The sequence below is a fragment of the Sorex fumeus genome, unplaced genomic scaffold, assembly GCF_029834395.1.
Source record: "Sorex fumeus unplaced genomic scaffold, SorFum_2.1 ptg000092l, whole genome shotgun sequence".
In the NCBI taxonomy this organism is placed as follows: domain Eukaryota; kingdom Metazoa; phylum Chordata; class Mammalia; order Eulipotyphla; family Soricidae; genus Sorex; species Sorex fumeus.
The window spans coordinates 9,208,364-9,236,283 of record NW_026606149.1 but is presented as its reverse complement, the minus strand read 5'-3'; the positions used below and the strand labels follow the sequence as shown (position 1 = coordinate 9,236,283).

Sequence of the window (27,920 nt, the reverse complement as noted above, 5' to 3'; positions counted from 1 at the left end):
AGGTTCCCGGCCCGCGGCTCGGACGCGCGCTCCGTTCCGCTCCGCTCCGCTCGGCTGCGCCCGGCTCGGCTGCTCTGTGTGCGGGGCTCGGCTCGCTGCGCGGCGACATGGCCGAGAAGTCGGACAAGGGCGTCACGTACTACCGGCTGGAGGAGATCCAGAAGCACAACCACAGCAAGAGCACCTGGCTGATCCTGCACCACAAGGTGTACGACCTCACCAAGTTCCTGGAGGAGGTGAGCGCGCCGCGGGGGCCCTCGGCCGAAGGACGCACCTGCGCCCTCGCGCGCCCGGGCACCGCGCACCCGCACGCCCGGACACCGGGACACCTGCGCACCTGCGCCCTCGCACACCCAGGCACCGCGCATCCGCACACCCGCACACCCAGACACCCGCACACCTGGACACCCGCGCACCTGCACACCCGGGCACCGTGCACCTGGACACCCGCACACCCGGACACCCACGCACCCGCGCACCCGCACATCCGACACCCGCGTGAGCGCGCCTCCCCACACACCCACACACCTGCGCACCCGCGCGCTCGCACACCTGCGCACCTGCGCACCTACGCACCCGCACACCTGCGTGAGCGCACGTCCCCGCGCAACCGCACGCCCGCACACCTGCACGCCTACGCATCCGCGCACTCGCACACCTGCGGGCCACCCACCCACCCACCTGCCGGGCGGGCTGCTCCGGGGGTCCTGCGGGACTCCGTGTGCGGGAGGGCGCGCTCCAGCCCTCGGCGGCACAGAGGGGGCAGCCCCTGGGTTCTGGGTTGGCACAGGAGCGAGGTGGGTGGGGGGCGTCTCCATCCCGGTTGCCCAGAGCGAATGCATACTAGGAGCCAGCCCGGCCCCCCACCCCCGCCCCGAGTGCCAGTGCCGAGGGGTCCCAGCACAGGGGTCCGGCTTGCAACTTCGGGCCCATCCCACACCTCCCCCGGCACAGTGCTCCCTGGTGAGCGCGGCCCGGGAGCCGCCGCGGGGCCCCGGGGACCAAGTGTGGGTCTTTAGGAAGACGGAGGGACTGAGGAGTCCACACTGCCGGGGGTCCAGCAGAATCCGTAGGTGCTTTCGGCGGCTTTGTCCAGTGAACTTTAGTGGGGAGTCTGACACTTTCCTGCGTCTTGGCGGTGAATGCCAAGGGCCTCCTTCCCTTTTGCAGGGGTTGGGCCGCACCCACTTGTGCCCAGGGTTCCTGGCAGCTCGGTGCCGGGATTTGCTCCCTGCTCTGCACGCTCCGTGCAAAGCATGCGCCCCAGCCTGCCGGGCGGTCTTCCAGACCCTTCCATACTTCGTTAAAGGCCTTTTCTTTACCACCTCTGGCTTGTTCCTGCGCGTTGTGTAACTCGCTGTGGGGGAGCCGTAATCATAAACCTGACCGCAATACTGAACCCTCCTTGATCTCCCGGCCGGGAGTGAAGGAGACTGCCCAGACCGGGATTCTTCGGTGGTGGTGCGAGAGAAAAATGGACATAGGCGCCTGGTCTTAGCTGGACCCCAGTTCAAGTTAGGGGGGGCTTTTGAGTTTGCTTATTTTCGAAACCCGTTTCAAAATAGTCGGATAGTTGGCATTAATATTTACTTGTAAAGCACTGTGCTGTCGTCTTTCGATGAAGACTAAAGTGTCCCGACTTCATGAGGGGGGCTTTGGGCTTTGCAGCAGCGGTTGGATCTCAGCTGTCCTGGCTCTCTGCTAAATGCAGAACCTCTTCGCCATTAGATTTTCTTTAACTGTCCTGCGTCCTGTCACCGGGTCTTAGACACAGCAGGTGTGCACTGCAGCTGTTCTCGCCTTCCTTCCACCAGATGTCAGCACCCCCTCCTCCAGCCGGGACAATAAAAAAAAAAAATCTCCAGATATTGCTCAATGTCCCCTGGGGTCAGAGTCCTTCGGAGGTGAATCCTGGCCTCTCCCGCACAAAGCTTTGAAGGGCCGGCTGGTTGGGTTTCATTCTTCTGAAGCCTGTTCTGGCAAGATAGGCAAAAGGGGTAAGAGCAGACGACACGTTCCTACTTTCTTTCTGGCTCCCAGTTTGAAAATGTTCCCTCTGTAGGGGTCCCAGCAGATGCCTTTCAAAGGCAGAGAGATGCCCACGTTTTTCACAGTTGCTTATCACCGACCCTTAAGGCATGCATTTCCGGTGGTGAGAAATCAAAAGTGTGCTCCCTGGGGCTTGGTGAGAGGCTCCTTGTTGCCCCCTCCGCTCTGGACCACTGGCCAGGCCCTTCTGCGCAGCCCACCTGGGTCTGCTGAGCCACTGGCCTGCACGGAGAGGAAGGCGTGTGGGCTCTCTCTCCACTTCCTTCCTTGGGAGGAGGCAGGAGCCGCAGGAAAAGGTGCTGGTAACGGCAGTCCTGGCCTCAGGGCTGGACTGTGGGCCTGAGGGAGTGGGACTCTGTGTCCTGAGTGAACCTCCAGCCTCGGGTCAGCAGTGCAGCCACCGTGGGCAGGTGGGGCAGGGCAGGAGAGGCCGAGAGGATGGTGGACTGCTTGGAGGAGGAAGCTGGGATACAGCTGGCCATTGACTGCCGTCTTCCTGGGGCCAACTGTTCACTGGGGGCCCGCTTCCTGGGCAGACCCCCGTTTTCCCTTCCACCTTGACTGCCTCTGGGTTCTAGATGCTTCTGAGGATTTCCTGCAGGTAGCCCCCTACATCTTCGAGACTCTCCTCATTCCAAGATCCACAGGTGTGGGCCGTGGGGTTCTTCTCAGGGCCCTCCTGGGAATTCAGTGGCACAGGCTGTTTCCTCACCAGCGAAAGGAACCCACGAACTCTGGCTCACTCCCTGCTTCCCTGCCTTTTCCTTCCCTCCTTCCTTTAAAAGCTCCAGCAACTCACGGAGCTTCGCGTGTTCAGCAGCAAGAGCTTTTTCTTTTCCCTGACTTACCCAACCATGAACAAAGAAGCGTCCTTTCTGAGGTTTTCTTCCTGCCTCTGGAGTGGATTTTCAGTCATTTTTTTGTGTGCTTAGAGGAGGCACTCACCCACCGGGCAAAGCGACTTTCACGGCTTCTTTCAGAAAAGCGGAGCTGTCTCCGCGTGTCTGTATTGGCGTGGGCGGGAATGGGCTCTCAAGTGATGGACCAAGGGGTCCCCAAGTACCCTGTGCCCCCTGCAGTAGAATAGGAGAGCACTGCTATTCGCAGCAAGAGAGGATGGGAAAATGCTGGTGACAGTCCCCGCTCTTGCAAGGAGGAGGGATGTCGCCCGCCCCCACGGGCACGGCTGTGTCGTGTCCCCTGCCCACACCCCAGAGATGGGAGCACGATGTCAACTAGCGGGCGAGTGAGGCCAGGAGGGTATTTAAAAGCGACATCCTTCCGCCCCGGGACTCTGGTGAGCTTTCTCTATTGTGCAAGGCGCAGCCTCTGCTGAAATCACAGCTTCCCAAGCTGTGCAGTGCTCTGGGCGTGGGACCCAGGCGAGGTGGACCGACTGGAATCGCTAGCAGCGACAGGTGTTTTTTTGGCTCTGCCTTTTGACCTACCGAGATTTACAGCTTGGCTGCCTACGTGTGTGGGTCAAAGGTTTGAGGTTTTTTAATTCCTAGCCCTGTGGGAATAAACTATAGTTTTTGAATGCACATTTATAGTTTCTGAGCGCATATTTCTAGCCCTGTAGGAGGTGTAGTTTTTGAATGCATATTTATAGTTTTTGAATGCATGTTCCGAGCCCTGTAGGAATAAACTGCAGTCTTTGAATGCATATTCTGTTGAGTGTGGCTGTGCCTGATGATGTCATTAAGAGCGCGGGTGGTTCTGGAGCTGTGAGGTCCAGTGACGGGAGCTGCTGTTTGCCCTTGCGTGTGATTTATGTGGCCACGTGGATTCCGTTTGTTGGAAGACGAGGAGTCACAGCGGTGGTGACAGTTCAGCAAGTTGCCTGAGTCCGAGTTAGTAGTTAGTAGTCCGAGTTAGTAGTCTCAGAGATCTTCGGGAGAGCCCCAGGGAGCAGAGTGCTGGGGCCCACGTTTCCACGGGGCCTCGCTGGAGCTTTGGGCCTCTGAGTCCTTGTTTCCGCCCGGAGCTCTCAGTGCTTCTAAAACGTCCGTCTCAAAGCTCCTGGCTCCACACCCAGTTCTGCTTTTGGAGCCGTTCGAGGGATTCTTTATAGTTTTGTTGGAGGGATTCCCTTTTTGTGAATTTGGTTTCTGCTCGCGTGGTTCCCACATGCAGAGTGGGAGAGGACGTGAGCTTGAAGCTCAGCGTCTTCCTCTGAAGAATACCCCTGAGAGGACTGCCACTGTGGAGCCAAAATTCCAAATTATATATCTAATACTCAACCGCCAATAATGTTGTCGATCACTCTTCCTTTTTTTTTTCTTTTTGGGTCACACCCGGCGATGCACAGGGGTTACTCCTGGCTCTGCACTCAGGAATTACTCTTGGCGGTGCTGGGGGACCCTATGGGATGCTGGGAATCGAACCCGGGTCGGCCGTGTGCAAGGCAAACGCCCTACCTGCTGTGCTATTGCTCCAGCCCCGATCACTCTTCTTTAAATAAATTAAAAAAAAAATTTCACATCCATATGCGGTTTTCGAGGAAGTTTCATGAGATGCTGAATCTGCCCAAGGCTATAACTGCCAAACCTGTTGCCGAGGAGCGTAACGGAAGAAGAATCGCACATTCACTCAGCGTGAGCTGCACGAGAGCTGGGTGGGTGTTTAGGCGCCCAGGTGGGGGTTAGGGTTAGGATGCGCGGGTCATGTGCACGGCCTCTGTGCATCTCGCCCTGGCCTCGTTTGGTGACTCTCTCGACTTTTGAGAAGTGGTTGTGAGAACCTAGTTTGCTTTGGAGCAGTAAGAGCGATGGCCGTAGCAATGACAAAACCCCAAACCCCCGGAGACTGTCAGCCTTTGTAGAGGTGGATGAAAGTTCTAGTGAGGAAGGAAAAGAAAACCGTTATGCCAGCCAGTTTGGGTAAATCGAGGAAGACATCACACGAATTTCTGCTTGATTTTCTGTTAGACCTTCAGAACCATGAAAGATGGTAAGTATCTTTGTATAAAATGGTCCCTGAACAACCTGGTCAGTAGACGATTGTGGGAAAGTGTTGGAATGCGACTGGGAAAACCAGATGTTAGCCTCAGACCGATTCTTGAGGTGATTATGGACGAGTCGGGTTCTAAAATGGAACTATTCTGGGGGCCGGAGCGATAGCACAGCAGGTAGGGCGTTTGCCTTGCACGCGGCCGACCTGGGTTCGATCCCCGGCAGGCCATATGGTTCCCCCAAGCACCACCAGGAGTAATTCCTGAGTGCGGAGCCAGGAATAACCCCTGAGCATCGCTGGGTGTGACCCAAAAAGCAAAAATAAATAAATAAATAAATAAATAAATAAAATGGAACTATTCTGGCCTAGGTGTCTACTTCAGTTTTGTGAATTTGGGGAGAGGAGTAAACTGTGTGAAGACGCTTGGAAATACATGCCAGTATTTGGATAGTATCGCTTTCAACGGTGTGAGTTATGTGGTAGGTGACAGGTCCAACGTTTATTCTGCAGGACGCACCTCAGAAGTTATGTCAGCTAGTAAACAAATAAACACAAAAAGGTGAAATGCAAATAGTCACAGTCAATACACGTTTTCAGGACTAAGTGCTCAGGGCAGAGTATAATCCCTTTTCCGGAACCTTCTAAACCACAACTTTCGCATGCGTGAGCTTTGAGGTTTGAGTCCTGGCAGTTGAAGAATCTGCAGCTTCCTTGTCTGGGAGAAAGACTGTGTGGTTTTGGTCAGCGGGTGGGCACTGTGAAATGGCCCAGGGGAATGCCCTCCTGGGCCCTGCGGGGAGTGCCCTCCGCCCCTCTCTCCTGTGGCAGTGTCCCGAGGGGCCCCGGCTACCCTCTCCCCTGCCCTCGTCCTCTGCGCTCGTGCTAGGAAAAACTCCTGGCCCTGCGTGTGTGTTCTTGAACTTCCCGCCCGTGTTTCTGTCTTGGTGGGAGTCTTTAGAAGGGAAGGTGGGCGAGAAGGTGCCCAGAGCCCCCGGCTCACACCTGCAGGCCTGGTCTCTGGGGTCGCAGAGAGCGTGGCCGTCGGGGCGTGTGCTTGGCAGCCAGCGGGGCGGTGAGAGGGAGGACAGTCCCCCTGTAGCACGCGTCGTTCCCCTGGAGTGGGATGTGTAGTTGCTCGCCCAGGGAGCCCCTGAGTGCTCGTGGAGGTCAGAGCCTGCCTCTGCACGTGGGCACCGCCTCAGCCTCTCTGCCACGGCCTTTGTCCCTGGGCCTTTGCATGGGTTGTTCATTAACACGTTGCTGCCGTGTCTGACCCGGGTGCTGTGGGTCAGGAAAGGCCGTTGAAGGGGCAGTCTCCAGTCACCCCGGGCCTGAGGGCGCGTGAGCCTGCTCCGTGTCTGAGGCGATGCCCCAAGGCGATCTCTTTCTGGCACCCACGGGTTCCAGCCACGGGGCGGGATTGGGGGGCTTGGCCAGAGGGGGGTTTCCCGCTCCCGGGCCCATCCCGGGCAGAGCTGTTCGGAGCCGCCAGACACTGCGCCCACCTTCTTGCCTGCCGCCTTCCTTGGGAAGTGTTCACCACTCCTCGCCCTCGGGGCTTCCTGACGCTCCCTGCCCGTGATGTGCCCGTGATGTGCCGGTTCCTCGTGTCGCCCTCTCAGGGGGTGATCCCGTAGAGAAAACTCCTGACGGGGCTGGAGGGGCCCGAAGGGAGTCGGGGTGCTTGTCCTGCCTGTGGCTGACCTGGCACAAGTGCCTGGGCACCGCCAGGCGTGGCCTGGAGGCCGGTCCCTGCGTCCTGGGCCCTGCACTGCCCCAGCCTGGTTGCCGTGATGTGTTCGTAATGTGCCGTTTCGTGGTTCGTGGGAAGGTCCCTGGCCTCCTGATTCCCACTTGGCAGACCCCCACCCACCATACTCCTCGCCACATCCTTCTGATGGATGCAACGCTGGTGGCCGGACATCGGTTCCAGGTGTGCGACACTGCGCGCTGCGTTGTGACCCCCGGAGACGTGGCATCACTCACCCCCTCTCTGCCACCCAGGCACCCCCAGCCTCTTTGTAAAACTGTCTCGGGGGTCAGCAGTGACCTCCGGCCCAGCAGTCGGGGGGGGGGGCGCCCCAACATAGGACTTGGAGCCCCTTGCCTCCGATGTGACAGGAGCCCGAACAGCGGGGGGGGGAGCACCCCATTATGCGCAGTTGCCCCACCTGGCTTTGGCACGAGAACCCCCCCGGCTGGGCTCCCCATGGGACCGAGGAGAAAGCACAGAGTCGGGCGTGGAAACGGGTGAAACGTGGAAACCTCGAGGTGGGAGGCAGAAACATTTCGCCGTGCGAGCTGCCCCCTGGACGCTGGGGTCCTCAGGGAGCCTCAGGGACGCTCGAAGGAGCCACGACCCTCCTGACCCTCCGTGGGGTCCCTGTGGCCCCTCCCCGCTCAATCCCCTTCTCTCCCCAGGAGTTGAAGCAGAGGAACAAGCAAAAGCCGGTTCTCGGGGGAGTTTGTGGGGGCCCAGCGGTGGCGTCTTCTAGATTGTTCCTCACGCTGGCAACATCTGGAAGAGCCTTCGAGTGTAGGGCTAAGAACGGCTGTTGCAGGAAGGGCGTCGCCGGGGGAGGTGGCTCTGGACAGCCCTTATGTAACTGCCCCAGCGTGCTCTCCTCGGAGCCGAGCACGGAGCAGGAACCGAGCACGGAGCAGGGCACCACCCTTCCTACTCCTCCTCCTCCTCCCTGTGCCTCCTCCGCGTCCTCGTCGTCCTCCTCCTCTGCTCCTCCTCCTCCCTTGGCACTCCCCCTGCTCCCTCTCTCTCCTTCCTCTTCCCCTCTTCCTCTTCCTGTTCTTTTTTCTCTTCCTTCTGTTCTTCCTCCTTCCTTCTCTTCCTCCTGTTCTTGTTCCTCTTCTTCCTTCTCTTTCTCTTTATCCTTTTCCTCCTGTTCTTCCTCATCCTCCTCTTCCTCCTGTTCTTCCTTTTCCTCCAATTCTTCCTCATCCTCCTCATCCTCCTTTCTTCCTCCTCCTCTTCCTCCTTCCTCCTCTTCTTCCATCTCTTCCTCTTTCTCCTCTTCTGTTCTTCCTCTTCCTCCTGTTCTTCTTCGTCATCCTCGTCCTCCTCCTCCCTTGGTTCTGCTCCCTCCCCTGGCTCCCCCTTGGAGGCCCCTTCTCCCTCCCTCAGAGCCAGACCCTGAGCGCCTGTCCCCCGGGTGCCTCAGGCTCCCCCCACCTCATGGCGCTCTCTTTGGGACACCTTTGGCGCGAGTCCTTTCAGGATCCCACCCCAGAATGTCTGTGCAGAGAAACTCAGACCAGGCCACCCGGTGGGAACAGGACGTCCTTCCCCAGCGCCCGCCCCGTGGCCTCCAGGACATCCTGGGAACTGGCCCTGCACACTCCCAAAGGCCCCCCCCTGCCTCACCCCTGCCCGGCCCAGACAGTCAGGCTCGGTTCTGCCCTGACCCCTTTCCACTCGCCTCTGCGCCCACTATGTGGACCCGAGTCCCTCCTCTGCTTTCCCCAGAGAGGGGCGACTGTCCCCGATCCTCGTTCACGGCCCTGCTTGCCCCTTGGCAGCTCTGTTCCCCCGACGGCAGGACTCTGCCTGCTGTTCAGGATTCGATTCCAGGCACAAGAGCAGTGACGCCCGAGCATGTCGGCAGAACAGAAAGCCCCCGCCCCGCTGCCTAACCCCTTGCACCTCCTCCCCCCTGCCTCACCCCTCCACGCCTTGCTGAGGGTCGCATCCGGGGAGGCCCCCCGCCGAGAGACCCGGCATTGGTCGTCCTCACTCATGAGCACACACACAACATACACATTCACAGCTACACACTCACACGTGCCCACACTCACATGGACCAGTTCATTCAGTCACTCACACTGATATACATTCACGCAGCATGCTCACAGTGACACGCACACTCACACGGTCCTCGCTCACATGCTCTCAGGCACGCTCAGCGCGCTCTCACTCACACGGGTACTCTTTTTTTTTTTATTATTAGTGAAACACCATGAGGTACAGTTGTAGATTTACAAATTTTTGTGCTTGGATTTCGGTCATACCATGATCAAATACCCATCCCTCCATCAGTGCCCATTTTCCACCACCAGGATAATATCCCTCCCCCCATCCCCCCCATCCCACCCTGCCACTGTGGCAGGGCATTCCCTTTTGTTCTCTCTCTCCTTTTGGGTGTTGTGATCAGCAGAAGAGGCATTGAGTGGCAAACATGTTCAGTCCATAGTCCACTTTCGACCTGCATCTCCCCTCCTGGGAGGATCCTCCAAACACCCTCCATTTGGTGCTCCCTTTTCTATCTGAACTGTCCTTCCCCCTAGAATACCCGGCTGGCCTCTAAGCTATGGAGTAATCCTCCTGGTGTTGATCTCAGCTATTCTTGGGTATTAATCTCATACTTTGTTACTTTATATCCCCCAGATGAATGCAATCTTTCTATGTCTATCCCTCTCTTTCTGACTCATTTCGCTTAGCATGATACTTTCCATGTTGTACCACTTGTATGTAAATTTCATGACTTCATCTTTTCTAACAGCTACATAGTACTCCATTGTCACACGGGTACTCTTACACACATGCTCACACGCACATTCTTCAGTCACACATTCACACAGATACACACACATGCTTATGGAGTCACACATGCTCACGCTCACACACACGCCCTCTCCTGACTCTCTCTGACCCCTCTTCCCTTTTCTTCTCCCCGTGTGGCAAACCCCAAAAGGCAGCCAGCCTTCTGCCTAGGGGGATCCTGGCTCAGTGCTCCCTGACTCTTCTCTCTAACCCCCGGCCACCAGCATCGGGTGCCCAGGACAGACTGAGGGACGCCCGGCATGGACCCCAGGGGACGCTCCAGTCACGACAAATGTGTGGGACAGACTGGGGGTGTGAAACATTCTCGGACCCTCAGGACAGGCCTCAGTGTCCTGCAGTCCTCTGTGACTGTTCTGATGTGAGTCGTGGCAAACCATGTCCACGGGCCCCGACAGCCGTGGTGGACGGCCACACCTGTGCCCTGCCACTTGGCCCTCCTCCCCAGCTCACCCACCTCTGTCCTCTCCCGTCTGTCCTCCGCCCTGGACAGCAGTCCCGTCCTGACCACGTGAGCGGCAGCTGTCCTGCCCCGGCCCTACCGCACAGGGTGTGTGTGTGTGTGTTTTGTGCGAGTGTGTATTTGTGAGTGTGAGTGTGTGTTGGGTGCACACTCTCGTACACCTGCCTTGACCCGTTGTAGCACAGGGCTTTCCTCCACACCCCCTGTTCCCCGACATCCCTCAAGCTGTGAAGCACGGCCCCTGTGGTGCGGAATGACAGCCCAGCCGGCCACCCCTGGTCTCCTGGCCAGTTGTGGTTCTGGCCAGATGCGGTGTCAGGCCTGAGCCTGTGGTTGGGCAGCAGGGATGGACCATGGCACCCTCGTCTGTCCCACCGTCCTCTGCCAGGTGAGGGGGGTCGCACTGTCCTTGCGGGCCTCGGCTCCTCCTACCCCTGGTACGGCTGGGCCCCCACAGGAGGGCACGGCCTGAGTTTAGGGGAGACCATTTCCAGTGGGGATGCTGCCCTCTGGGCCCCCACAGACGCCCCGCCTCCGTCCAGGGGGGTGGGGCAGGTTGTGTCTGGGGGTGGGGTCGTGCTGGACTTGGCCGTGCTGGTTTCAAGATCATCCCCTCTGGGGGAAAAGTTTCCACCCCTGGTCTGGGACCCCCGCCTCTGTGCCATTGGCCTGGGAAGACTTTACAGAAGGATCCAGACGGCTGAGTGACGGTCCAGCGTGTGGCCAACCTGAATTCAGTCCCCGGCACTGCACGCGGCCCCCGAGCACCGCCAGGATCGATTCCTGAGTGCAGAGCCTGGAGAAACCCCTGAGTATTGCTGGGTGTGACCCAAAAACAACAGAAACCAAAACCCTAGAAGGGTCCAGCACGTTCCTGGCCACTCAGCCCCGCCAGGCAGCTCACTGGAGCGGGCGCCATCTGGGCTGTGGGGAGCCTGGGCCCAGCTGGGAACTGTGGCGGGTGGGAGGGGGATGGTGACCTGATACGAGCTTGGTTCTCCCTGCTGGTGACCCCTCCTCCTGTCCTGGGCCCAGTGGGAGACCCCCCCCCCCCCCCACGGGGCATTGCAGAATCTCACTCTTTCTTCCTGCAGGGTCCCCAATGTCCACTGTCCGGTCCTCCATCCCCTGCTCAGGTCCCTATGGCCCCAGGCTTCTGCCTGCTGCCCTGCTCCTCAGTGTCCCAGTGTGAGTGGACGGGACACTCAGCCCCTGTGTGGGCCTCCCTGCGACCCGCCCTGTACCTCAGGGCTGCAGACAATGGCTCCCCTGGGACCGCACAGCTCAGAGCTCTGGGCCCCAAGGGACAGCACCAGCCGCCCGGGTGCCAGCCCCTTCCTGGGACTCGGGCCTCACCCTTGGCCTTCTAGAACAGTCTCTGAAGTGATGGCGCTCTTGTCTTTGGCTCTCTGGCCGATTTCTTTCTCAAGCTTGTGTCAACTGTTTGCTCTCCAAAGCCCTTTGAATTGTTTTTGTTTTTGGCTTAACTCGGGCCATAATCGCTTTAAGGGCTTCCTCCCTTTCTGCCTAGTCATTGTTGATGCACGGCCGGGCGGTTGTCCCACCCTTTTTGGCAGCCGGGAGTGGGAGTGTTTGGATGGAAAGGTCCTGTTGAAACGTGGACTTTCGTCCTCCCCACCTTCCCTCTAAGGGGAAAGGGCCCGGCCGCTGTCACTGGCTGTCCCTGGGAACTTTGAGCCGGCAGGGAGAGATAGCCTCACCCCCCCCGCCCCTCCCCCCCACCTCCACCCCCACCTTCCCTCCATCCTTCCCTTCATCCAGACTTCAGACCCGCGGCCAGGCCTGGCACCTGCCAGCTGCTCACGTGCTTCCTGAAATCTCCGCATCTAACGCCCTGAAGGGGACGAGGCGACACTTCCTCGCTGGTCACAAGCTATGTTTTGTCCACACAAGGGGGGGGCTCGCAGCAAATCTCTGGTGGGTTCCGGGAGATGAGGACCCTGGATGCCCGGGCCTGCGTGTGTCCACAGCGCCCCTGTGTGCCTTGGCAGCTGACCCCTGGACTCGATGCCTTGATTGATGATTAAATATGGGCCCTGATGGACCCCCCAGAGCAGTGCTCCAAGGCGTCGCTGTTTGTTCTCTGTTGTCGGAGTGAGCTGTGGTCAAGTGTGGGCGCTGGTGGTCCCAGGGAGCTGCCCCCTACCTCCCGCCTCCCCCTGCCCAGGGCCTGGACCTCATCCTCGGGCCATTGGCGGCCTCCTCAGTTCACATGACAGGGTGAAGAAAGGACAAAGGGTGTCCAGTCACACAAAGAAGAGCTTCTAGAAGGTTCTAATGCTTCCAGAAGGTTCTTTGGCCTCCTCTCATCCGCCTCTTACAATCGCAGAGCCAGAAGTCACACAGGGGAGCTCTTTCCTGTCAGGGCGGCCCCCAGCTGGAGAGCAGGGCTGGGGGAGGGGAGGTCCGAGCACCCTGGCACAGTCGGGGGAGCGCACAGACATGGACTGAGAGAAAAGTGCTCTGAGAGCTTCAGCGCGGCTCCTTTAGGAGCGCATTGAGCAGGGCGGGTCGTACTGGGGACAGACACGGTGGCCTGGTGGCCCGGCTGAGGCGCTGTGGGAAGCCTGAGGGAACCCAGCGGGGTGGGGGATTTGGAGTGGCGTCTGTGAATGTTCCACCAGCAGGACGTGAGATGAGAATGACGGGGGGTGAGGGCGTGGGGAGGCGGCTCCGCTCGGTGTCGGGCCAGGAGCCTGCCGGGACCTTCCCTGGACTTGCTTCCCGCCATGGCCGTGAGCCTTCTGGCCTTGGGTTTGGGAAGTCGCTCCTTGTTGCTCTGAAACTGCCCAGAGCAGGAGTTCTAGCAGTTCAGGTGGAGGATTCGGCAAAAGAAGAGCCTCAAAGGCGTTTCGGAGAGGCCCCAAGTGGCCGAGATGGTGCCCACCGCTGGGCAGAGAGCCCAAGGGCAGGGGGGAGGAGGCCTCAGGGGAGCGTCCCTCGGGCGGCGCAGTGCTGAAGCCACACTGTGCGCCCGCCCACCGTGTGTTCGAGTCTCGAGTGGTTCCGGCTCTTCACTCCCAGTCTTGCTTCTCCCCCGACTTTAGGGTTTATTGGCGTGACCTGTGTTCAGAGTGGCACCCTCGCCTGTCTTTTTCTCTTCCCAGTTCCTGCAGCGCCAGAGTAGAGCCTTATCGCCGTTTGTTATTCTTATTTAATGCCTTCTGGGGTGAAAAAACGGGGTTTCCTAAACGTGTCAAACATCCTTGCTGTGGTGAAAACTCAGCCGCTGCGTTTCTTTGTTTATTCGGCGTTGCTGTTCTTCTGGTGCCAGAGGGGACCCTGGGCCTCCACGCTCTTGGCCTTGTCACCCGTGGTTCACCTTAGTGCCCACCCTGTCCTTGGCCTCGACTCGCACCCGCACTCTCCCGCCCCTTATAAGCCTCTTCCTGCCCTTCTTCTCTGCACCGAGTTATTTTCTTCCTGCGTGTGGGCTCTTAGCTGAGACAGGTGCGTGCTGCGTGGGGTACGCCCCCCTAACTAGTCTGCACAGCGTGGGCCCTCGGGAGTCAGGTGAAGCCAGGCTTGCCAGGCCCTGCCCCGCCTGGCCTGTCAGCTGCCCTGAGGGCCGTGACCGGCACCATCAGCTCCATCAGCTCGGGTCATACAGCTGGTCAGGTATAACAGTGCGGGGTGTACAGTTGTGCTGTGGACCCCAGGTCTTCTGGCTGAGCTTTCTAGACCTTCGGTTAGGATGTTAACTTACCCCTTGGGTGCGGGTCCCAGCAGCCCACCAGGCTCTTGCTCAAGAAAGTGACCCCAAGAGAGCGTGACACTGGTGGCCAGACCGGTGATGGCAGAGACCCAGCTGTGAATGACTTTGTAATTCATGGTGCTTTAATTAAAAATGTTGAAAAAAAATATGAAGCAATCCCAAGAGCACTGCACAGACAGACAGACAGACAGACACACACACACACACACAATGGTTCAGGATCAAGCTGCTTCTTCCTGTTAGGCTGTGTGTGTGTGTGTGGGCAGGAAGGCGGGTGGGGTCGCAGGTCGAGGCCAGCTGGTGGAGGGCAGTGTGCTATCCTCAGAGCACCTGTTGGGTGGGTCGGCCTGAAAGTGGGGTCGCAGTGCCCCTCACTAAAGGTGAGGGGAGATGGGGAGTGGCCCCGGGGCTGGAGCACGTGCTTGGCTTGTGGGAGGAAGCCTGGACTCGATCCCCAGCGCTTCACAGGCCCCCAGGCACTGCCGGGAGAACATGGATCAGAGTTTCCCTTTACCTTTAAAGTGTATTATTAGGGGCTGGAGTAATAGCAGAGTGGGGAGGATGTTTGCCTTGCATGCAGCTGACCCGGGTTCGATTCCCAGCATCCCATAGGGTCCCCGAGCACCGCCAGGAGTAATTCCTGAGTGCAGAGCCAGGAGTGACCCCTGTGCATCACCGGGTGTGACTCAAAAAGCAATAAATAAATAAGTGTGTTACACGTGTTTATAATAATAAAGCAAACACTGAGAGGTGTGGCCCCAACCTCACTATCACTATCACCCCGTTGTTCATCGATTCACTCAAGTGGGCCCAGCAATGTCTCTATTCGTCCCTGTCACGTGCTAGTGGAGCCCAATGAGATATTGGGGGCTCCTTCAGGATCAGGGGACTGAGGACCATTCATTGTTACTGTTTTTGACATATCGAGTACGCCACAGGTAGCTTGTCAGGCTCTGCCGTGCGGGCGGGATCCTCTCGGTAGCTTGCCGGGCTCTTCGAGACGGATGGAAGCTCTTGGGGCAGCCTCTAATCACCTTTGCAGGTGTTCCTAGTCTGGCATATAGGCGGGTATGATACTCAGTAGCCTGCTGGGTTCTCTGAGAGTGAAAACTGGAGAATAAGAGGTTGCGTGGCCGCTTGGTTTTAGAGTCTCTGGATCCTGGCCATGGATGGGGTTACACGGCAGTTGGTGGGCGTAACTGTCTAGCTACTGGAAGGTCGGGGAGCTGGGTGGAGGAGGCCCAGTCCCGAACCGAGCAGGCTTGGAGATCTCAGCCCCAGGTCCCGCACACCTGGGTTCGTCTGCCAGTTCCTTGTTCAAGTGTGTGGAGAGTGGTCTCAGCATGGCTTTGGCTGGGTCTCGGAGGTCTTCAGCTGTCGGGGCTCTGCTCCGCGCAGAGAGGGAAACTCAATCGGCCCTCCTCCAAGGGGCCCTGGTGAGGACAGCCAGGCACGGGGGCAGGAGACTCTGCCTTTTTCTCTTCCAGGACCTTGGTTTTAGAGTCTCTGGTCCCAACCTCAAAATATAATAATAATAATCACTGTCACTGTCCTCCCGTTGTTTCTCAATTTTTTCGAGTGGGCCCAGTAACATCTCCATTGTGACACTTGTTACTGTGTTTGGCATATCGAATACGTCATGGGTAGCTTGCCAGGCTTTGCCGTGCGGGCAAGATACTCTTGGTAGCTTGCCGGGCTCTCTGAGAGGGACAGAGGAATCAAACCCAGGTCGGCCGGGTCGGTTGCATGCAAGGCAAATGCCTTACCCGCTGTGCTATCACTCCAGCCTAATAATAATTATAATTATAATTATAGCTATAATTATAATTATAATAATAAATTTAAGCATGAGGGGAGACTGCTGTTCACTCTCTGAGTTAACATTGGCCAAATGACTGAGTATGTCCCGTCATTCTTCATGGGTAGGTGGTGTCCAGGGAGGAGTTACTGACCAGGCCTGTGATGGCCCTTTTTGGTATTGGAGCTCTGGCCAGTCACAGGTAGTGGGGAGGGGTCTCGCCTTCCTCTGGGTCTGGGCACTGCATGGCATTGCCTAGCACCAATCACCTAAACACCTTCTTTCTTCTTCTCATTTACGCTTTTAGGAGATTCCAAGTCCTATAAGCCACAAGTACAGTTGCAGTGGTTTCTCTCTCCTTACCTGAAGGGCAGCCAAAGCACTCGAGAGACCACGTAGACCTTTGGCTCTGCTTAAAATGGGGGCTCGTGCCATAAAACGATATCACGTTATTAAGTCAGCTAAATGGACCAGGTGATGAAGCCTCGGGCATTGTCACCGTGGGGAAAGATTCCATCCTTCCCCTAAATCCCGGGAGTGGCAGACAGTGAAACCGGTCAGACCTGATCCTAAGTCCCGGTTAGTGACCGGCTCACGGCTCACGGAGTCCCTGACAAAAGCTTTTCTTCCCACGTAGTGAGGATTGTGCCAGACTCTTGCTACAGCCCGTGGCCTGCACTGGGAGTCTCCTGACCCGGGAGGGCAAATGCGCGGCCACTGCCAGGGTCCCCCTGCTGCCCCTGTTGCTTTGCACGGCGCCCCGCGAAGGGCCACCCTTCCCATTCTAATCTCCATGCGTGTGTCAGACGCGCCGGCCCGAATTCCTCTCTTCCACGCCTCTGGCCATCTGCGTACCCAGAGGGGCTGTTCTGGGTCCTCCTCGTCTCTGCACCTCCCATCCCGCGAATGAATGACAGGCCTCAGCCCTCCGCGGCCGTCTCCCAAAGGTGTGCTGAGTGTGTCTGCGTGACTCGTCACACCTCCTGCTCATGACTGCTGCGTGTTTGGGCCTGCTGGCTAACTCGGTGGCAGATCGGAGCGCTCTCTGGAACCCTCCGTTCACACGTGATTTGGTCTCACTGTAACCCAGCTCGGTGGGGTCGGGGATGGGGTGGGGGGGTCTTGGGGAGTGGGAGGGACACTCTGCCCACCCGTCTTGCCCTGAAGCCCGTCTCCATCTGGCCTGGCCAGTTGTGCAAACTCCTGGTCCAGGAAGCGTCTGCTCTCGGCCACATCTGGCGGGCACGTCCACCCGCCCCGGGCCTGGCACCCCAGGCCCAAGGCTGCTGCTGTGCTGCCCGCACTTCCCTCGTTCCTCCTGGCTCAAGTCCCCTGCCCGCTCTGAGGGTGTGGAGTGGGCACTCCTGGCCACCACCCCCTCCACTGGCCGCTGCTGGCTCGGGCTGTCCACTCCCGTGCCAAGCCCTCCCGAGTTCTCACCCTCCGCGCAGAGGGCAGTTCTGCCCTGGCACCGGGGCCCGCCCATGGCCCCTACAGCTGGCTGCCCTGACAGCCTGTGTTGGCCGAGCCCGGCGGAGAAGCACATAGAATGTTCCAGAAGTTACCGCCTGTGGCCCGCCACTGGGTTAGATGGGTTAGAAAGCGGGTTTTGATCAGGTTAGAGCAGAGCTTCCCAAACTTCGACCTACTGGTGCCTTTTCAGAAAAAAAAAAGTGTTCTTGGGGACTCCCCAAATCTCCCTTCTTTCAGCAAACAGGCGGAAAGAGTACTGGGCCGCTCTCTGCTGGGTCTGACCATCCAGCGCGCCCATCCCAACCCTGTGTCCGCATCCTCCCGTGCCCCCGGCCCTCTCTCTGGGCTCTGCCCAGCTGGGCGCGAGGCGCAAATGTTGTGTGCGGGCTGGTTCCGCTGGGCATCACGGGCCCTGGACTCGGCTGCTGTTGGTGCATTCACCTCTTCCGGTCGCTCCCCTCTGGCCACCCGCCCTGGACCTGCTGGTCCTCCTGGATCCTTCAGGAAATCTCACGACAGAATAGCAGGCCGGGTGCGTGCCTTGCATGCAGCCAGCCCGGGGTTGATCCCTGGCACACCGTATGATGCCCTGTGCCCCGCCAGGAGGAATTCCTGAGTGCAGAGCCAGGAGTGACCCTGAGCATCACCAGGTGTGACCCAAAAAGACAAAGAAAGAAAGAAACAGAGGGGACACTTTCCAAGCTTCAACAGAAGTCCCTGCTGGCCCTGCCTCAGCCTGGTCCCGGGTTCTTGCCACTGGCTACGTGTGGGCTCTCTGTGTCCGGCTCTGCATCTCTGCCTCTGTCCTCGGGAGAAGCTGGGCATTGCGCCGTATTTCCCCCCCTCCCGCCATGTCTCTTTCTGTCCCATGGAGATGGGGGTGGTTCTCCCAAGGCAATTTTTCAGCGATGTGTTTTCCCCACGAATTGTTAAGCTGTTTCTTCCCTAGCGGGGCCGGGGCGCTCTCCGCAGACGCACAGTCTTGGACACCCTCCTCTCCTCTCGCCCTTAGAAAACCATGAGGCCACAGCTCTGTGGCTCTAGCAAAGGCCAGTTTGTGTTTCCCACCCCGTCCAGGTGCCACCAAGCCAGCCACTTCCCCAGGGCTGCTCTGAACTCTCTGGGTCTTCACGGCTGCTGGCCATGGAGCCCAGCACGAAGGCCTCACCCCAAGCTGGTCTTTGGGGGCCAGGTCAGTCCGTCTCTTTACAGCCCTCATGTTCTCCCCAGGAGTAAGCAGGCTGTCCTGGAACGGGCAGCGGTGGACTGGGAGTTGGGGCAGGAAGTGCCTGCCTGGGCCACTGTGTTTGCTGAAAGTATAGCCAGACAAACGAGTCACATAGAGGAAGAGTTTTAAGGACACTGAAACTTTGGTGGGGTGGGTCTCAGGCTTACTCGGGGCCTCGGGGCTGCTCCTGGTGATGCCCAGCCATCAGATGGTCACTAGTAGGTGCAGCAGCTGAGACCCTCAGTGCTGGGTCCCTAGGTCCTCCCCCTACAGTGCTCAGGAGCCTCCAGGGCCACACCTGGCCCATCTCAGGGGCCAATGTGCTGCCCAGGGTCACACTGGGCCCTCAGCTCTCTCTCTGGGCTCTGCCTCCCCTGGGAGCCCGGCGCCGGGTGGGGCCGTGTGCGGGCTCGTTCCTGCCCCCACTGGACCATATTTCCCAGAAATATGCTGGGAAGATGTACCGGCCTGAAGCTCGGTGCCAGACACGACCGTCGCGCCCCATGAGCGAGTCCTGGCGTTTGCTGAGTTCTCAGAGCTGGCGGTGCCGTGAGGCATCACTGTCTCTGCACTCGGCAGACTGCTTTCCTCCTGAGAGTGGTGAGCTCGGGGAAAGCGCTTGAAGAATCACCCCCCGACACACATGTACACATTTGTACATCCCGTGTGGCCAGGGAAAGCGCTCTGAAAAATTACCCTCCCCCACATGTACACATATGTATATCCCATGTGTTCAGGGAAAGCGCTCTGAAAAATCACCCCCCCCCCACACACACACATGCACACATGCACATCCTGTGTGTTCAGGGAAAATGCTCTGAAAAATCACCCCCCCCCCCCACACACGTATACATATGCACATCCCCTGTGCTCAGAGAAAGCACTCTGAAAAATGACCTCTCCCCGCATGTACACATACGTATATTCCATGTGTTCAGGGAAAATGCTCTGAAAAATCACCCCACACACACACGTACACTTATGTACATCCTGTGTGCTCAGGGAAAGCACTCTGAAAAATTACCCCCCGACATGTACACATACGTGTATCCCACGTGTTCTGAAAATCACCCATCCATACACACACACACACACACACACACACACACACGCATACACATATGCATATCCTGTGTGCTCAGGGAAAGTGCTCTGAAAAATCACCCCCATGCACTTGTGTCCAGCTCTTGCTAGAGGCAAGATTCTGGGCAACCTTGATTTATTTTTTGTCCTCTCCATGAATGCGAAAGGGTAACTTGCACAAATAATCAAGAAAAAGTCAATAGATTTGTTTCATCCCAGCGCCATTTAAATGGTGGCGGGGCAGAGGCGGGTTTCAGTACGGGCTGGGGGGGGTCCCGCTTTTTCCATATCTTGTGCTTCTCGTGCTCCCGGGAGGACTGTAGAGTCCTAGAGCTGTCGCCCGCACGTGCGAGACCGAGCGTGATCCTGCCCGTCACAGAACCTGCATGGTCCCGAGAATCCCTGGGGGTCCCCTTGCTGCACCCAGATGGGGCCCCCTTAGACCGCAGCCAGCACTGACTTGGTTCCGCTCAGGCTCAGATCAGGCTGGTACAGCTGCTTCGGTTAAGAACCGTTTCTTTTTCCCCAACAAAAATATTTGGGAAAACCAAGACCTTTGTTTCCGCTCGCCTGACAGCTGGTGCGTCTCTGCAGTCGGCTGCGTCTTGCCCTTGGTTGGACCAAGGAAAGTGGCCGAGCACCTGGACACGGTGGGCAGCATGGGGCCAAGCAGCTCCCTCCGAGGCCAAGGGATCCAGCTGAGGAGCGAGTTGAGGGGTCCTTCCTACACCCCCTCTCTGCCCTTCCCTCCCTTCCTACCGGGGCGCAGGACGTGGAGCGCCTCTCACTGGGCTCCCTTTCCTCTGCTCTGCTCTGGGAGGGGCCCAGCCATGTGACGGCCACCAGCTTAGCATCCAGACCAGGGCATGGGCCGCCAGGAGAGAGAGGTCAGGACAGTGATGGGAGACGAGGACATCGTCGGGGGGTTGGAAGAAGCCTGCCTCGTGCGTCAGTGCCAGGCGAAGGAGCCAGGAAGTGGAGGAAGTGGGCGTCGCGCTTTCGGGGAGGGACCCTGCGGGACAGTCAGGGCTGGACTTGAGTGGAGCGAGGACGCTGACCCCCAGGCACGGGCGGGACTCCAGCCACCTTTCTCTCGCTCTGATTTTTCCCTCTTTCCTTTTGAGCAGCACCCTGGTGGGGAAGAAGTCTTGCGGGAACAGGCCGGTGGTGACGCCACGGAGAACTTCGAGGATGTCGGACACTCAACAGATGCCCGAGAACTGTCCAAGACGTACATCATCGGGGAGCTGCACCCGGTAGGTGCTGGGTGCGCCTCTCCCGCTTCGTGGGCGGCTCTGGATGGCCTCGCTCTGGACCTGATAGTTCACGTTTGACAAGGAGTAAAGCAAGAGGTGTTTTCTGGTTCTTCCGTAGAAGGCCCCAGGCCAGAAACAAAGGACTGTCTTTTCTTTGCATTTGCCTCGTGGGGTGGGGGCGGGGGCGTTGTCAGACCCTCAGAGTCCTGAGCCTACGGTCCTGCCCTGGCTGCAGAGTGTTGTGGTCAAGTTTTGTGGAGCAGCGGGTTCTGGAAAGGGGTGTGTGTGTGTGTGTCTGTGTGTGTGTGTCTGTGAGTGTTTTGTATGTGTATAAGTGTGTATGTGAGAGAGAGTGTGTGTGAGTGTAAGTGTGTGTGTATGAGAGAGTGAGTGTGTGTATGTGTGTGTGTCTGTGAGTGTTTTGTATGTGTATAAGTATGTGTGAGAGTGTGTGTGTGTGTGTGTGAGAGAGTGTGTGTGAGTGTGTGTGTGAGTGTGTGTATGAGAGAGTGAGTGTGTGTATGTGTGTGTGTCTGTGAGTGTTTTGTATGTGTATAAGTGTGTGAGTGTGTGTGAGTGTGTGTGTGTGAGAGAGAGTGTGTGTGAGTGTGTGTGTGAGTGTGTGTATGAGAGAGTGAGTGTGTGTGTGTCTGTGAGTGTTTTGTATGTGTATAAGTGTGTGTGTGAGAGAGTGTGTGTGAGTGTGTGTGTGTATGAGAGAGTGAGTGTGTGTATGTGTGTGTCTGTGAGTGTTTTGTATGTGTATAAGTGTGTGTGAGAGTGTGTGTGAGTGTGTGTGTGTGAGAGAGAGAGAGAGAGAGAGTGTGTGTGTGTGTGTGTGTGTTTGTATGTTTGGGGGAGGGGTCCATTCAGCCAGCGTAGGTCTCGGTATATTTTCCCCTGTTTGCACCGGAGTGAGTTTCTTCGCTTTCCTTCTGCTTCCGTCCCTTTGAGGCTACTTTGGTTCAGGTGCAAGAGGCAGCGGCGTTCAGCGCCTCCGTTCTGCCCCTGCAGACCCACACGTTCTCCTCACTCTTTGCCAGCCCCGAGAACTCCTCTGTGACCCCGGGCCACGCTGACTCTCAGCAAACACAGGCTGCATTGAGCTTCTCACAGAGCCCAGGTCTGCACATAAAGTCGGGCCTTTCTGTGACTGTGTGGTTGTTCCGCTGCCCTGCCTGTCCACTGAGGTCAGCGGGATGGGCAGCTGGGGACGCAGCGTTCCCGCAGCTGCGGGCACTCGTTCCTCCCCTTGACCCCAGGGGCCTGTCCTCACACCCAGCACCTCCTGCTGGCACCGCCCCAGCAGCCGGCCTTGGCGCTTCCAGACACACATTCAGTAACAGGGAAACCAGGCAGCTTGCCTTGACCCCACAGAGCACCAAAGTCGGTGGGAAGACCCGCCCCAGCCCCAACTCGCGGGGGCTCTGGGCCAGGCCGGGGGCGGGGAGGGAGGGGGCGCCTGGTCCGCGCCCATTTGCATGGCACGGGGAGGTGTTTAGGGGTGGTGGAAGGTGGTGCCTTGGGAGAGTTGGACCCCAGATCCTTCTTCCTGGCCCACCCTGAAGTGCTCCAGGCTGTCTGAGGCTTGCCCTGCCGAGCCTTCGCAGGGCAGTGTGTATCCGTGTGCACAAGAACCTCAAAATGATGTGCGTGCCATTGATAAAACATGCATGTTTGTTTACATACACAGAACAGAGGCATGTCTGTGCGTACACTGAGACACCCCGAGCTGTTTGTGTACTGCATATCCCATGTACGGATAGATGTGTGACATCCATGAGTAGATCATGCTCTCCAGGGGAGGGCAGAGCATACTCGGATCGTGACTGCTCCCCGAATTAGCTCGAGTGCCACAAGGACACGCACTGTCCCGTGAATGTGACCTTTGGGAAGTGTCACCGGCCACTAAGGTCGCAGTCAAGGCGCATGGATCAAGCTCGCTGTTTAAACACCCCAGCGTCCACCCCCGGCCCCGCAAGTGTTGGTCCCTAGTAGGAACGCTTTGGGGAATCTTTGGTTACAGGGGCGGAGGGTTATTGGCAGAGGGGTTTTCCATCAGTGACATGCTTTCTTTTCTCTGTCTTGCAGGACGACAGGTCCAAGATAGCCAAGCCCGCGGTAAGTGTGACCAGCTCCGTGCCCCTTTGTTCTTCCGTGCTCTCGGCTGGAAAGCAGCCATCCTCTGTGCTCCCGACCAGGGCTCCCACGCCTGGGTGAGGTGGCCGTGTGGCTCCGTAGGCTCGTGCTTGCCTGTCCACCCGCCGTGATGTTCTCTTCAAGGGAGCCCGTGGGTCTCCTCAGAGGACTCCAGCAGACAATGTGATTCTTCACCCTAATTAACTCCTTGGAAGCGCCTCTTTGTGGAATTAGCCCTGTGCTTCCCCAACCGAAGGGTTTGGCCTGGGCGGAGACCTTATTTATTTATTTATTTATTTATTCATTCATTTATTTTTGCCTTTTTGAGTCACATCCAGTGATGATGCATGGGGTTTACTCCTGGCTCGTTCACTCAGGAATTACTCCTGGTGGTGCTCGGGGGACCATATGGGATGCTGGGAATCGAACCCGGGTTGGCCGCGTGCAAGGCAAATGCCCCACCCACTGTGCTACGGCTCTAGCCACCTGAGACCTTATTTTTAAAGACTGAAAGTCGGCTTCAGCACACCCCATGCCTTCCTCAGCAGTTCGTCAGCTCTGGGATTTAGATATATTATAAATTTTTAAGGTGAAATTTAATTTTAATGAAGTGAGATAATTTTCGAGACTTTTCTTCCTAGGAAGGGAAACTATTCCCAGGAATATGAATTTTAGGCTGGTTCCCCGGCCCTTCTCTCCAAGCTGGTCAGTTTGGTTTACTTGAGTGTGATTCCAGAGTGAGAATTGGAGGCAGTATTCCAAGTTCCTCCGAAGTCCAAGCAGGCAGCCTGATTAAAGGACTCGGGAAAGTTTGACTTATACCAAGCGGGGAGAAAGCTTTTGCACTCTTCGTTCTGTTTTTGTTTTGGGGGCCGCAGCCCGTGGGACTCTGCGCTCATTTACTCCTGGCTCTGGAATCAGAGATTGCTCCTGGCAGGGCTCCAGGGACCTTACGTGGTTCTGGCCAGAAAGGCCAGTGTGCCGGGCCAGTGCCCTGCCCCGTGCTCTCCCTGGCCCTAGGGAGCTGCATGCTGGAGCCCACTTGGACCCCTCCGAGCATGTTCTTCCGCATCAGAGTGGTAACCCAGACTGGCTTTACCTCAAGCATCTCTGAATTAAGAGCCTTCCAGACAAGGAGCACTTAAAAATGGAGTTTGTGTGTGGGTGTGTGTGTGTGAACGCATCTGTCTTAAGACTCAGTTCCTTGGAAGGTCACCGGTATGAAGTGGTGCTGGTGGCTTCACGTGAGTGCTCACGGCGCCGGTGCCGTTTCCCTGAAGTGCTGCCCGCGTTTGGTCCACAAGGCCGGCTCACGCGCAGGTCCCGTTGGCTCTGCTCACCCTGGGCAGCACGAGGTCCTATTCCACAGCCACTGGGCGGCATCTTCACGCTCAGAGCCGTGTCGTCCCGCTCATTGCTCACTGTCTGTTTGCATGTCTAGATATTTCTGCTCACCCTTGTTAATCCTATTCAGTCTACAAAATTCGAGAACAAGTCCTGCAGTGCTCGGACTACGTTTTGTGGTTTCCTAAGATTTAACAGGTCGTGTGCCGTTTGTTGCTTTCAAAGTGTTTACTTGAATTGCTTTTAAAAATGTTTAAGTGTTTTCCTTTTGAAAATAATTTATTTTTCCCCCTACTGTGTCAGGAATCTTAAAGGCCATGTTTGAAAGGTTGGTGGGTCTCTTCACTGCTTTTCTTGCCGTTTCCGCTGAGATTTCTGCCTTTTCCGCTGAGATTTCTGCCTTTCCCCCCAGAAGTTTCTGCTTGCTGAGTGCGGCTTTGCTTCCTTGCTGACTGCCGGTGTTTTGCTGATGCCTTTCTTTTCTGATGCCCGTGGGGGTTCCAGAAGTGGATTCTGATGAAGCTGGCTTATTTATGGCTTCCTTGACACACTAATACTTTGGCTGGTGTGAATACTAAAAGAAAAGCTTCTTAACACAGTTTCGGCTTCCAACGTTTGTGATTGATGAGGCTTTGGCTGTTCGGGGAAGTTGGGATTTCCCCAGAGCCAGCCTCAGTTCTCTTTCCAGATGAAATTTTTCAAACCATTTTTTAAAAACTCACAAGGAGACCTTCTAGAAAGTTCTGGAAGGAATAGCATGCCCTCACCATGGAAGAGCCTCTGCTCAGCCTCATTGGAAGTTTCCTACGGATGACAGTGTGGACAGTCAGCATCTTCCAGAACTGTCCTGTCCGCTGGGAGGTCAGAGGGCAGCTCCGAATGCCCAGGGAACAGTTCCCCTTTCTCTCTGTTGGGCTGACACAACCTTTCAGTGATGAGAATAACTGATGTTTAGTGACATCGGTTGAGGCCTTTGGGGAACCCAGCTGCCCCAACACAGCAGCAAGGTCCTTTCCGTCCCCCTGGTGAGGCCTGAATGACAGTGCGGGTGTTTGATGCACCTTGTGGACCTTCCGTGAGGCTCTCCACATGGTTATGTTGCTCATCATTTAAACATAGATAAACCCTTTATCCCCCACTCAGAACATATTATTTAATTTTTTTTCTAAGATGTTTTTGGTGCTTGGGTTGTACCCGGTGGCTTACCACGCCTGGTGGTGCTCAGGGGGCCCTATGGGGTGCTGGGGATGGGCCGGGCCTCTTGCACGCAAAGCCAGCGCCGAGCCTGCTGTGCCGTCTCTCCGGCCTGACCAGGCATTTCAGTGAAGAGACATTTTTCCTGAACTTCTCCCTCGCTCCGTGTGTGCAGAAGGCATTGGGTGAGGCGGTGAACAGGGGCTAAGGGTGACCGTCCAAGTGTTCCCGGTAACGGCCGACACTTTCTCTTGTGTTCCAGGAATCTCTCATCACTACTGTGGAATCGAGTTCCAGGTACGTGGGGCTTTCGCTGAGGAGCTGAGGGGCCTGTGGCCACAGGGTGAGGTACTGGGGCTTCTTCTCCAATGGATGGCGCCTTAAAGGTGCTCAGGTCCCTCGGAGTGGCACCCTCGGGGTCCTCTCCACTCCACCCTGAGCCACTGTGGGTGCTCCTCGGAGTGCCTCCCCGTCTCCCACTGTCTGTCCTCGTGTGACGCCCAGCTGTGGCCTTAGCGTAGTGAGCGTGCCTCCCCGAGCATGGCTCACTTTTCCTTTGTGCCTTCTGTACGTTGGCCCTAACGTTGAACCCAGTAATTAGATGTACCCAGTTTCAGGATTTCTTTACCAGAGTTCGGGATCACGTTCGCACTCTTGGCATCTCTACCACATGGATTTGTATAGTTGCCATCACATTTCCCCCCCTTTTTTTGGACCCACACGTCTTAGCTGATTTTATTTCACCATCAGATTTTTCTGCCCCTCCCCCCACCCCCAGCCCAGCCTGCACACGGCACCACCCCACCCTGTGTTTTATCTGGACCTCTGTGTGGAAACGGAAAACCCCACGATGCAAATGACACCCGCGATCCTTTTGGAGCTTAAAGCCTCCCGTTGAACTTGATCTCTGAAAGGGGCAGGTGTGTCTGCGCAGGTCTTAGAGGATCAGAGGTTCCTGGCGATCCGCAGATGTGGGGTGAGCAGGGCCTGGCCTCGTTCACGTTCTGGGCCGTGCAACCTTCGTTTCCGTGACCTTAGGAGTGAGGGCCCAGCCCTGCAGGAAGCACTCGCCAGCTGCACCCCTGCGTGGTCCAGACCCTCATGCGTGAAGAAGTGTTTGCACCGTTGCACTCACTGACTCTGCAGAGCCGCATCCCAGGGTGTGGGACCCGGCAGCCCCGGCCCCGAGTGACCATGGCGTCCAGACCCCTGTGACTCCTGCCTGCAGGGTGGGCAGCGGCCCTGTGAGAGGGAGACCCTGTGATTCTAAGCCTCCCGGAGCGGGCTGGCATGGGTCCGAGCGACTCCACCCTCCTTGGTGCCCTCTGGTCTGGAGACACCGGCTCAGGGGCAGAGAAGGTGGCACCCAGGGTCCCGCGTGCTCATGTGTTTCCTCGACGGCTCCGGAGATAGGCGCCAGCTGGCCCTCAGCCCGCCCCCGGCCCCTCAGCAGCTCCGAGCGGCTTCCTGTCCCCCGTGGGTGAGCGGGCCACACACAGGCTGCGGGGTGGCCGCCCTCACCGGCCCTTGTGTCTCCCCTGCAGCTGGTGGTCCAACTGGGTGATCCCGGCCGTCTCGGCGCTGGCCGTCGCGCTGCTGTATCGCATGTACCTGTCTGAAGAGTAGCCGGTCTCCGGGCCCGAGAGCGAAGCCGGCTCCAGGCGCGGCGCGGGGAGCCCGAGTGAGCCTTCCCCGGAGTGACCTGACGCCGCGTCCTCCCGCCCCGTGCTGCAGACCAGCCAGCCCCGAAGAACTGTCCCCGCCCATCCTCAGCGCTGCCGTGTGCCTTGTCACGCCCCACTTTTAGGGTGGCCTTTGGAAAGAATACACCTGGCTTTTCAGTAGCCCGTGTGCTGCGTGCGGGTCTCGGTGGTCTTTGTTCGGCGTCTCGCCCGTGTCTGATGGTCCCACCCCTGGCGCTGGGCCCTGAGCTCTGGGTGTCCGTGGCCCCCATTGTGCTGCCTCCTCTGGGGCTGAGAAACCCTCCGGGGCACCTTCCAGTGAAGGAAACCAAGGAAGACCCCCAAGACCCCCATAGAGGGCGCTGAGCAGATAAGAGCCGGAGCACCCGGGGAGACCCCGCCTCTTCTCTGTTGGTTCACTGGGGGACGCTGCCCTGCCGGGGATTGAACCGGGGTTGGCCGTGTGCGGGGCGAGCGCCTTGCCCCTGGACGGTCTGCCCGGCAATTGCAGAGTACAGCAGCAGCAGCAATTGTCCAGCGCCAGGGGTGGGCTCACTACCACCCCCTCTCCCCACTCCTGGAAATCTCATCCCTGAGTGCTCGGAAGTCAGTCTGAGAGGGAGGGGTGTCAGGGATCTAGGTGAGAGGCCTGGAGCTGTTTGGTGAGGAATGGGATGGGTGAGTGCTCTTGGGAGCTGTTTGGTGAGGAGTGGGGTGGGTGAGTGCTCCTGGGAGCAGTTTGGTGGGGAGCAGGGTGGGTGAGTGCTCCTGGGAGCAATTTGGTGAGAGGCAGGGTTAGTTGAGTGCTCCCGGGAGCTGTTTGGTGAGGAGCAGAGTGGGTGAGTGCCTCCGGGACTGTTTGGTGAGAGGCCGGGCTGGGTGAGTGCTCCCGGGAGCTGGCTTGCTCATTCCTCCTCCCACGTTCTTTCCCGCATGGTCTGGAGGGA

At 57.8% G+C, this 27,920-nt stretch overlaps 1 protein-coding gene across 1 annotated transcript; it reads left to right on the top strand.

Moving 5' to 3' along the window:
* The first annotated feature begins 3 nt into the window (after window positions 1-3).
* On the top strand, window positions 4-27,135 carry LOC130039628 (cytochrome b5). The gene is made up of 5 exons (XM_056131513.1): window positions 4-236; window positions 20,486-20,614; window positions 22,706-22,735; window positions 25,554-25,588; window positions 26,836-27,135. The coding sequence occupies exons 1-5, from the start codon at window positions 108-110 to the stop codon at window positions 26,915-26,917; spliced, it is 405 nt and encodes a 134-aa protein (XP_055987488.1). The 5' UTR covers window positions 4-107; the 3' UTR covers window positions 26,918-27,135.
* Window positions 27,136-27,920: the final 785 nt, after the last annotated feature.

Coding starts and splice junctions, on each gene's coding strand:
- LOC130039628 (XM_056131513.1), top strand. CDS start 108: ATGGCCGAGAAGTCGGACAAGGGCGTCACGTACTACCGGCTGGAGGAG. Junction 22,736..25,553: donor CCAAGATAGCCAAGCCCGCG/GTAAGTGTGACC, acceptor CTTGTGTTCCAG/GAATCTCTCATCACTACTGT. Junction 25,589..26,835: donor ACTGTGGAATCGAGTTCCAG/GTACGTGGGGCT, acceptor TCTCCCCTGCAG/CTGGTGGTCCAACTGGGTGA.